General features: G+C 39.3%; 1 protein-coding gene across 3 annotated transcripts in view; it reads right to left on the bottom strand.

Annotated features, from left to right (window-relative positions):
- Nucleotides 1-8,990, bottom strand: part of LOC121718819 (zinc finger protein 239-like) — a 33,137-nt gene extending 24,147 nt beyond the window's left edge. For 2 of the 3 annotated variants that reach the window (XM_042104101.1, XM_042104099.1), the window contains exons 1-2: nucleotides 8,850-8,990; nucleotides 6,089-6,509 (exon numbers count right to left, since the gene is read on the bottom strand). In XM_042104101.1, the coding sequence (XP_041960035.1) occupies nucleotides 6,089-6,362 (274 nt within the window). In that variant the 5' untranslated portion in view covers nucleotides 6,363-6,509; nucleotides 8,850-8,990. The remainder of the gene's footprint in view (nucleotides 1-6,088; nucleotides 6,510-8,849) is intronic. The other variant, XM_042104100.1, reaches the window with a different exon arrangement.
- Nucleotides 8,991-11,622: the final 2,632 nt, after the last annotated feature.

Raw genomic sequence — 11,622 nt, 5'->3', positions numbered from 1 at the left:
AGCTTTTGTTCCCAGAATCTTTTAAAATGATTGCACTGTTGCATTACATTGTTGCACATTTGAAGACTGAAGCTAGGTACATTGTCACATGCTTGTATTGTGCATGTACTGTAAAGTATTCAATAAAAAGGTATTTTTAATTTAAATCTCTTTCTATATATACAGTAAGGATATTGTACTGGACATAATATTGTTGAAGGAACTTACAGGCTACTGGCAACACTGTTGCCAGTGAGTTACTGTAAAATTAAGTCTCTAAAATTGCGGTAAGGGTTTCTTACTGGAAAACACATCTACAGTACAGTAAGACTACTGTAGAAGACTACTTAACAGTAAGTCAGTTACTGTAAAAATACAATAAAAAGTCTAACGGTGTGTTCCAGCAAATCACAGACGAGATGCGCGTTTAGGAGAGTTCCAATTGCAGGGGAGCAGCAAGGGAGGGAGGAGGAGGAAGTAGCGAGCTAGCTCTCTGTTTTGTTTGAAGGTCAACAGAAGTGACGTTGCCCAGCATCGCTTAGAGCACCTTTAATGATCTGCTTACTTGCATCTCTCAACCTGACATTACTAATCTACATAGGCTATAAAAGTAAGTTCATGTAGACCTACTTTTTTTACTGACATTTGAGTAGGCTATGCAATCCATTGGCAAACTTTTACATCTAGAGATGTCCTTGTTAGCTCATGTCATGTCTGCTTGTAGCCTAGTTAGTGTAGTGCTTACCAAAATCATAGAAATGAATAACATTGAAAGACACTTATCTCTTCCAAGAGAGATTTCATTCGAGTTCTTTGTTGTAACATGTATTTTATAGCCTGACGAGCCAGACCCACATTAAAATGTAGGGTCTGGGCACCCTACAAGAAAGGGCAGAGCAGGCTGTACTTCCTGAGGAGGCTGCGCTCCTTCAATGTGTGCATCAAGCTCCTCAGGATGTTCTACCAGTCTGTTGTTGCCAGCGTCCTCTTCTATGCAGTGGTATGTTGGGGAGGAAGCACAAAGAAGAAGGATGTGGGGCGACTTGACAGGCTGGTAAGGAAAGCTGGCTCTGTAGTGGGAGCTGAACTGGAGTGCATCACTTCAATATCTGACAAAAGGACCCTGAACAAACTGATCAACATCTTGAACAATGAGTGTCATCCACTCCACAGCACTATTGTTAAGCTGAAGAGCCTGATCAGCTGGAGACTTCGCTCACTGCCTTGCACAACTGACAGACTGAGAAAGTCATTCATCCCCAGGGCCATTGAACTGTTTAATGCATCACTTAATTAAAGATTATGATAGTATGAATTTGTCACGGGAAATGTGTTGCAATATATTTTGTATATTTTTATCATTTCTCATGTGTAACATGGTTAATTGATTGAATTATGTGTTGGTATAGCCTAGGGGTGGGGTTTTAGCCTATTTATAGGGGCAGAATGGAACTTGTGTTGAGTATGTTCTGGGCTTTGAGAGAGAACATTCTCTGTGCTGTGTGTTGGGCCAGTGAATTTTGGTATTGCAAATTTACCTGCACATATATATTAGTGCATCGCTGCACTTAGGTTTATTTTCTTGTTTTTGAAAAGTTTTTCTTTATTTTTGTTATTATTTAGTCACTGTAAATACTTTTTGCACCTCTGGAATTTTGGGAATAATAAATCTCCCATTGTGGGCCCTCCTACTCCTGGTCTCCTACCATCCTTGCTGCCTCCACTGCCGTCCATCCTAACAAGGAGAAACTTCTCTGCATAGTCTGTCTGCCTCTTCACCACCTCCAATGTCTTAAACTGTCTGTCCACTAGTCACTTTACATTTGTCTTCTGCCTCACTGTTTGCGTGCTGTATTAGCACATATGCACAACCCCTCCCTCCATGCCACATACCTTTCTTAATATAGTTATTTATATATAGATATATAGACTTTATTCTTGCACTGTTGCACTGTTTGACTTACTCATTTGCACCATCACCATGACACTCATTCACACAGAGCACCTTACCTTACCTTATGCACTGAGAACCACAGGCTCAGTCCCTGCTTCAGTCATTGCAAGCGCACCTGATTGATTATTCACCCACTTTGTGGATACTGTTTTTTTAGAATTGATTTTGAATAAGTTTTATTTAGTATAATTTGTATTTTGTATATTTAGTATATTCTTTATCTTCTACAGTCCTTATTGCTTAGTTGTGTTTTTTATATTATATACTTTTAATTACTTTTTCTGCTGTTATTGAATGTGTGTGTGTATTGTCTGTATGCTACTGGGACCTTGAATTTCCCCTTGGGATCAATAAAGTATATCTATCTATCTATCTATCTATCTCACCGTTCGCAGTGCTCAGTCCGAGGGGCGGGATAATCGGTTGTCTTTCAAATTCCCTCTGCACGCAATAGGACAGCGCTGAGTCCCATGCGTTTTTCCCCAGCGGAGGTAGTTGGCTAGTTCAAACTTTTACCTTGTGTCATACTGTTGGCCAACAGCAACATCCATCTTTGTTTTCAAGTAGCACGGAATTCAAGCCAAACCATTGCAACTCTGCCATCAATCATTATGTTAAGCCCGCCTAATGACTCTATACACGATTTGATTGGCCTGATAGATGTTTAATTTTTCGAGCTCACAAGCCAACGGAGAGTTGCTAGACTAGCCCTGGAAGCAAATGTAATTTGCTGCCCAGGGGTGTAGACTTGCGTGGGGACCGAAGGACGTGTCCACACCAATGCCAAATTACGACTGAAATGTCCCCACCAATATTGAGGTCGAAATGGGGGAAAAAGTGCTCACATGCGCTACACAAAGAGTTCAATCATTTCTCACTTGCTGCGGATCATCTCGTACAGATCTTGTAATGTGCAGTAGCCTATAAGGGTAAATCGCGCTGATTTGAAGTTACCTATAATAACTACCAGTGGGTCGCAGTCTCCTGCGCAGCATGGCGCAGCGCTTCAGCTTCACTTCACTACAAGGCATATGAAGTGCGTCCAAATCCACCCATTCTTCTCTTCTACTCATCACACATGTGTCACATGAAAGAGCCTTTTCTCAGCTTTTAAACGGTGCTAGTTAGCCACTATTTGCTGTGATGAAGTTCTTTTTCTCGCGAACTGTAAGAGATTTAATAATTATTCTCTGCGCACATCTCCACATCCATTCGTCTCGGTGGAATCTCGTAGGCCTACACACTTTTCACGCCACACATGACAAACCATATATCAGAATAAACAGCAGACCTTACCGAACACAAAGGTGTAATGCAATACCGTATATAGTTAGCTGTTCCAGAGTAATCCGGTTTTGAAATAAATTGTAGCAAAATTCAACATGGTCTTTCGGCTTTAAGCATTTCTTAAAACTGAGCTGTGCTTACATCGCCTAGATATCTGTAAATATCAGAATCAGAGAATATACAGGCAGCTCACGGTTCAATGTAGCCTTAATGATTTCTTTTCACAAAATGCTAAGCATGCATGTATTTAAGTTTCTTAAAACTGAGCTGTGTTTAAATGGGTCAATGCATGATTTCATAACAGACCAAATAGAAAATAAATGTTAAATGTTAAATATAGCCTACATATCTGTACATATTAAAATTTGATAAGATTATGCAGGCTACACGGTATAGTTAAATCAAGTTGGACAGTAGCACATTTTAATCATGGATAGTAGTTGGACAGTAGCACATTTTAATCATTTTATATATCTATAATGGCTGGTGAAAGAGTTGAGTGGCTTTTTTTTTGGGGGGGGGGCGGGGTGTCCCCACCAAAGCTCAGACCAAACCTACACCCTTGTTGCTGCCGCTAGGGTGCGTCTAGATTTCTAGGCTATGTATTTTAAGTAATGAGTAGAAAACAATCCAAATTCCATCCACATACTCGAATGCACTATGCAAAAGGCACAGATTACTACTAGGCTATTTGTTATGTTCTGAATAGGCCTACCTGCCAGTAGGTGGCGAAAACGTAATCGCTGATGCACAGCTCTGATGCACAGTAGATAGATTAATGTGAAAGTGAAGTAGGCCTAACAGTCGGAATCACCCGCCACGATATTAAGATCATCTTCAATTCATCTTTCTCTTACATTCAGTCCCTCCAGAAATTCACGATTGCAACGCAAATTCAACAAATCCCCGCGAATTCTGGGCGACCTCGCAATTTTGTCCAAACACCAATTTGACCAATCATCGTAGTTTCCCTGTGTAGTTGCCCTGTGAAAATTCACACAGAATCCTCACGCAGAATATTGAGCCAGATGCCACGCTTGCTTCTGCAGACACCAACGACTGCCCTATAACTAACGTGTTTGTTCCTCTGCAGTTTTGATTACAATAAATAGAAGGCTAAAGTTAATGAACTGCTTACTTGCATCTCTCACCTGCTAACCTACCTAGGCTATGAAAGTAAGTTAATTAAGGCCTATTTGGTTTACTGACATTTGATAGGCTATGCAACCCATTGGCAAACGTTTACCTGGAGATGTCCTTTTAGCTTATGTTTGCTAGCTTGTGGGCTTAGTTTGAGTAGTGCTACCAAAATCATAGAAATGAATAAAATTGCAAGACATAACCTCTTCTATGATCCAAGAATGATGGTCGTTAAAATGATATGTGGGGTAACTAGTAGGCACTAGCACTAGCCTAGAGAATCTATGTGGAAGTAGCTCAGTGTATGGGGATTTAGTGTACATGGTGGCAATGTTGCACCATAGCTAAATAAATAGATTCAAAATCATTGTTAAACCTCAGGGACAAGAATACGTATGTACCCAAGTAAGTGTATCTATCTATGTATGTATGAATGAATTAAACATGGTACATCACTGGCACTTTATACACAAAATGACTATAAACTGAGCTATTCCCGCATTCATTTGCATCTTCCACACATGCCATTTTAGTCCTATGATCATTACCACAAAATGCAATCACACCTTGTCATCTTCATGTGCATTCATTGCAGAGACCTCAAATATTGGCTCAACATTAATAAAGCATTTTATTTGTATTTATTACACAGCTCTTCACAATGCAAGTAGAACGCTACATTGACTTGAATGGGATTTCCCAAAGTTCTAGCAGTCATTATTTTCGAAGAAAGGACCTCTGAAAAACATAATGGCCGCTGTCAATGGCAACAGAGTTTGTGCTTCTAAGTCAGGTTATTCTAACACTACGCAAGGACTGGAACTTCATTCAAAAGTGAAAGCGGTTGATCAGCTGTGTTCTAAAGAAAGACAAAATAGTGATTGGGGCTATGTGGATACAAACGGCTTTATGTAGGGCTATATGTGACCCTGCAAGGCGAAACAAGTCGCTTCGGTAAAATTTACAAAACTAAGTTATTGTGCTCACATAAACGGCCATAAACTAAGATTTCCAACGATATGTATATCGAGGGTATTGCAAAAAGTATCGCTAAGATAACCGCATCTGAAGTTGGCATGGTTCTCCTGTCACGATACGCCAGAAGAGGAGAGGGTTAAACAGTCAGAACGTATATTTTTTCCGTAAAATTTGTTCACAATAAGAAAGTATATACTGTATACTGTCGAATTATGCGAAAACGTGAAATTCAACATTTTAACCCGTACGTTTGTTTATCGTGGATTTTCTCAAAATAGCACCGTAGTTGGTTTCGCCTTACAAGGTCACATATATAAAACTAATGGCCATGCAGTACAAACTTTTAATATTCCAGCCATACCGAGAAAAGGTTCGTTTTCCACTTTACAAAGCTTTTTAAGATATCAATGTGCAAACATGGCCTCCAAGATGAGGCATTTCTGAGAGTAAAAATTATACAAAATCAGAAGGTAAAAAAAAAAAGTATGAAAACATTGGAATTTAAAGCAACAAGGAACTTTTCCTCTGTCACACGCATGCTATTTGTTTATCCGTTTACGTTTGCGCTAATTTACAGATCTTGGTTTTGGGACCTAAATACAAACTTTGAGCAAAATTTGAGACGGTGCAGCACCTATTTTCCTGGATTTTGTCTGAATTGATACAGAATGACCCGTATATGAACCCTAATAATAAATGCTGTTTAGTGTGTTTAGTAAACACATGGGATTTGTCTCTGAAAGGACTTACTTTCCAGCCGAGAATCGTGCTCACCTTCTTCTTTCTTCACTTCAATCTGCGCTGTCTGTTGTGTTTCATTGTCAGTACCGTTGGACTCTGTGACGTCTGTTTCAGTTTTACAGTGAAGCTCTGCAAAGGGCTTTTCTTCTTCACCTTGACATGAAATCATATGACCATATTCCTCCTCTTTTATATCTTCTTCTTTCACAATCACGCTCAGTAAGTCAACCTCCTGCATTTCAGTGACATTACCACCAGAACTAAATGGCAGTCCAAAATCCATGTTCCCAACGCACCAAAGATGATCCCATCCAGCGCTTTCTATATACGGTCAACCTGGTGAGTTTCGGTTTCAGCCACATCACAGCCAGAATCCAGCACTGGTCCCAGATCCATGTTCCCTAGCAACAAGCTGATCCAGCTAAATTCCCTGTAGCCAGGAAAAAATATAGTTTTTGAGATCAATTTTCAATAGAAAAGCCAGAACAAAATAAATACTTTTTACTTGCATGTAATTCACAAAAAGATCATACCAGACTGAGAACCAATATTCTGTCACAGTTTGCTCCTAACTGTGACAAAAATTGGGAAACCACACGAGAGATAAAGTGAAGATGTATAATTTATTTACAAGAAGGTAGATTTAGGACGGTAAGTTCAAAGGTCAATTAGCCTCCGCCAGACAGAACAGGCACACAGGAAGTGCACACACTCCGAGACCACTCCACAGAGAGAGACACAAAGGTGCAGCCCAGAAACCCATGCCCTAGTTAGGTATTTTATTGCCCATAATATAATGTGCTGCGTGTTGTACTGGACTAATAAAGGTGTGATTACATTCACAATGGCAGCAGGTTCAAACACACCTTGTTCCACCGGAAACAAATGAGCAAAGAGCCAATTCCACCCTCCTGCAATACACCGTTTACCAACAAAACTAGATGCGCGCGCAGCCGTGGGGCAGAAGACGCTTGGTGGCCGTCCACAACGTTATAAACTTAACCTAAATAGTCGGCTGCTGTAAGCTACAATCGGATTTTATTGTATACCCCTGTTGTCTCAATGATAATAACATCTCATTTCAGACTATATTTCAAAGTTTGCCGTTCATTTGCATTATTAATATAACATCGTATTTTGTCATTTTTGGCGAAGACATGCATTCCGTTAGGGATATTGAACATATTGTAACGTCGGCGCACAAGACATTGTTAGCGTTCTCCCACGCAGGGCATGATGGGATACGGGAGTGAACAATTGGGGGTTTATGTCTGTACTTCTCCTTAGTTTTGAGTGTAATGTTAGCGTCTTTATTGTAACATGTTTCCCTTTTAGTTCTCCCTCGTGTGTGATCCGTTTTGTGTGGGGGGCTGCGTCCTTCCCTGTATGTGTAGTGTGTGTGTGTGTACTTGACCTGCTCCGTGTGCATTTTGTTCCATGTCTGTGTACCTGCTCTCGTTCTCAGCTAATAAACCTTTTGATTGGACAACTGTGAGTGTCACTATCAAATCGTTACAATATTTAACATTCTCTAACCATCGTGATTCGAATTGGTGCAGTTTTCAGCACAAAAACTAATTTTATTCTTTTGCTCTTTTGCATTGCTCTATGCTGTTCTGGTGCTTTCTGCCTCTTGGTTGCGCACGCATGTTTTCGTGACGTTGCATATAAATCCATGTATACAGCCACCCTTAAACTTGTCTGACGCGAACTGATCTCGTACAAATCAAAAGACCCCCAGTTAACGAGTTCTTACGACAAGGAAGTTTTGCACGTCATTTCACAAGTTAAGGGTAGTCACAAGCAGTCAGCATGTACAGATGGAGCGCTCGATACAATACAGGTGTATGGATTATGACTGTTCATTCTTGGTGACTAATTATAGTGGATCTTCATTTGACTTTGTTAACTGGCTCAGAGAAAGTCAAAAGAGAAAAAGAAATCTAGGGCTGCACAGTTACATGTGCAGAAACACAAATCCCCTGAGTGTGAACTTCACAGTCAATCAGAAGTGCTGTGCCTCCCACACATCAGGGCCACTCACCAATCAGAAGCTACACAGCTTAAGAGACGTTTGGAATGTTGAACTAAATCAATTCATTTACATTCAAAAATCATATCGCAATATCTGTCAGAAAATCACGATTAGGCTAGATTAGACAATTTCCCCAAAACGTGCAGCCCAGAAATCCATGCCCCAGTTACGTATTTTATTGCCCATAATATAATGTGCTGCGTGTACTGGACTAATAAAGGTGTGACTACTATAGAGTTCTTGCTGAAGAATTAAAGATTGTCTTTTAAGTTGGGGCAGTGGAAGGAGAACATTTGGATGAAGCATTTGTGTTTTAGCCCTTTTAGCTATATGGACAACTGCATAGGAGTGTAGCCTAATATAACGTCTAACGCCTCTACTTGTAACTGCCCAATCGACTTCATTAAACTCACACTTCCAGCTGAAGTAGCCGTAACTGTTATATAAGCCGCCAGCTGTAGGCCTAGGCATAAACAACGTTAAGCCAATGTGTAAAATACGGCAGTTGTCAATAGTTTCCCGTTAGTTACCATTTAAGATAACGTGTCTTCTTTATCTATTCGTGTGTATTTCTCGCGCATTTTTATGCAAAGCATTAAATCTGACTAATATGCAAGCATCTTGCAGGCTATCACACCTATTTCTTGCATCATTAAATTGATTAAATGGATCATTCAACTAATGCTTAACTAAAATAGCTATAGAGTAGGCATGTAACACCAAAGAAATGCCTACCTCAAGTAAATTCGCTGCTGCTCACACTGAGATCTATTTCTTTGGAGTCTTAATTCCCACAAAATAAATCATTATTGAGGCAAAATTGGAGAAACTCCAAAAAATTCTGTCGGGGATCCAGCGCAACTTTTCTTTTGTTCTCTTCTTCTTCTGTTTCTTGGCAGATGACTTCTTTTGTAGTTTATCGCCACCAACTGTACAGGAGTGTGTAATACCATGAATGCCAAGGAGTTTAGACTTAAACAAACAAAAAGAGAGAACCATTATATTAAGAAAAATAAAGCGAAGTCTCTCCCTTGTCATGTACTTTTCCTCAATCATGTCATGAATTGCTGTCTCCCCTTCCATGTCCTGCTTGATTACTCTATGATCATTATACCTCTCACAAGTATAAGTATACTCTTTTGATCCCATGAGGGAAATTTGGTCTCTGCATTCATCCCAAACCTTGAATTAGGGTAGAGTGGGGGAAAACGCCCCTTGGGGTAAAACGCTCCCCCTCCTATATTTCACAAACTAATCACTAAATGAAGTAAAATGTTGTTGTTAAAATTTCTATGCATCATGTTGACAATGGTGATGTACAAGTACCCACCATAAAATGGATGCATGCTCTGTACTTCAAGAAAACAAAAGAAAAATAGATTTTTAGGCAAGTGTTCTAATTTTCAGCAGTCGCTAAAACAAAGTTGGCTATTGTCAATATATTGATGAAATATAGTAGCTTGCAATCAATTTATTGATTATATTTTATTGCTCCACAATAGATTTTGTTTACTTTAGTTGTTTACTTTTGGTTTTTCTATTAATGCATGAGGGGCATTGCTTTGACAGGGTGGGGGCCTTATACCCCACCGCTGGGGCAAAACATCCCTTTTACACAATTTTTTTTTGTTGTTAAAATAGTAATTGTTAACTCTGGACAATTTTCGTATTTGGTTTATAATTCATGACATTGTCACTCAAAACTAGGATAGCAAATCTACACATATTTAGCTTTTTGTTACACAGTAATATCACATATTCCTTAAGGGGGGGCGTTTTCCCCCACCCTACCCTAGTGAAACACACTCAGCACACAGTGAACACACAGTGAGGTGAAGCACACACTAATCAAGGCGCAGTGAGCTGCCTGCAACAACAGCACTCGGGGAGCAGTGAGGGGTTAGGTGCCTTGCTCAAGGGCTCTTCAGCCGTGCCTACCGGTCGGGGTTCGAACCGGCAACACTCCGGTTAGTACATGCTCCACATCGTCTTGGCACTCCATACATAAACCGTTTCCCTTTCTTTCTATCTGTAGAGTAGAATTCTATATGTCCTAATCTAAGTCTGGTACACTGCAAAAAATGAAATCTAACCAAGTGTTATTAATCTTATATTAAGATTAAAAAATCTATTTGGTATTGTTTTTAGTATGAAAAGACTTACCTAGCACCCTCCCAAAAGAACATTTTGACTTAATTTAAGAAGACTTTGACTTATTTTAAGGAGTCTTATCAAGACAAATTTGCTCAACGCACTGGCAGACAAATTTGCTTGTTTTTAGGACACATTTGCTTAACGCACTGGCAGACAAATTTGCTTGTTTTCAGGATGAGATGTCTTAAAATAAGTCAAACTTTTTTAAAATTAAGTCAAATGTTTTCAAAAGAAAGCGCTAGGTAAGTCTCTTTATACTGAAAACAATACCAACTAGTTTTTTTTTATCTTGATATAATAAGATTAATAACACTTGGTGAGATTTTGTTAGATAAGCAGTTTTTGCAGTGTATAGACAACTTCTTCCCTTCTGTTTAAACTCAGTGATGTAACCCTTTTCCCTGTCACATTTTCTGAATTTTATGGTCCAGCCTTAAATTCTGCCTCCCATTCCCTTTGCCATTTTTGTATAATTTCAGATTTAATTATGGATTTGGCTTCATCCTTTCCCACTAGAATGTTAATTCCTATATGTTTTCCAACATCTTTTTTGCAGTCGTATCCGCCTCTTCATTTTCTTTTGATGCCTATATGAGCTGGAACCCAAATTGAATACTGATTCCAAGGCTCCTGAGCTGTAATAACAAATATTTAATTTCAATAATCAAATCTTCCCTTGATGAGTGACCTGTATCTAGGCTATGTAAAGCTGCCATGCTGTACAGATTCTCAATAGCTTAACCTCTTCCTTGGATACTCTTTCTTACCTTTCAGTAATTCACTGTTAAACTCTGGTGATGGGAGAATCAGTAGTTGATTTGCTTTTGCTGAACCCTGTTTGATATTTTTTAAATGGACATTTATATTCTAGAAAATAATTTAACCATGCCACTATCTTTTCCATTAGTTTTCCTAAATGTGATACAAAGCAATGGGTCTATAATTCTCTGGATTGCTAGAATCCTTTCCTGGCTTGGAAAATGGAAGGATGGTTGGAGGGAATTTGAAAGACAACTGATTATCCCGCCCCTTTTTGTAAGTGTTGTGCGCAACCTTTTAAAAGCTCTGTCTCTCTTACTTAATGGCTCCAGCACATTCCTCCTCCCTTTTGGCTCATATTGTTAGGAATACTCTGACTTGCTGCTGCAATGATAAACATAACTTATGATTCATTTCATCAATATACTCTGACCTGTTTCCTCATCATTTAATTCATCTATACACCATTCAGAAAATTTCTCCCAGACCAAGAGCACAGACTACAAGGGCACACACCCTTTTGTGTCTACTTATGGACACATATCCAACTCATTGAAAAATACCGTTTAGCGTCATTGGCTAATTTTAAGCAGCG

Source organism: Alosa sapidissima, chromosome 9, assembly GCF_018492685.1.
Source record: "Alosa sapidissima isolate fAloSap1 chromosome 9, fAloSap1.pri, whole genome shotgun sequence".
NCBI classification, from domain to species: domain Eukaryota; kingdom Metazoa; phylum Chordata; class Actinopteri; order Clupeiformes; family Clupeidae; genus Alosa; species Alosa sapidissima.
The sequence above is the reverse complement of the archived record's forward strand: the minus strand, read 5'-3'. Positions and strand labels throughout refer to the sequence as shown.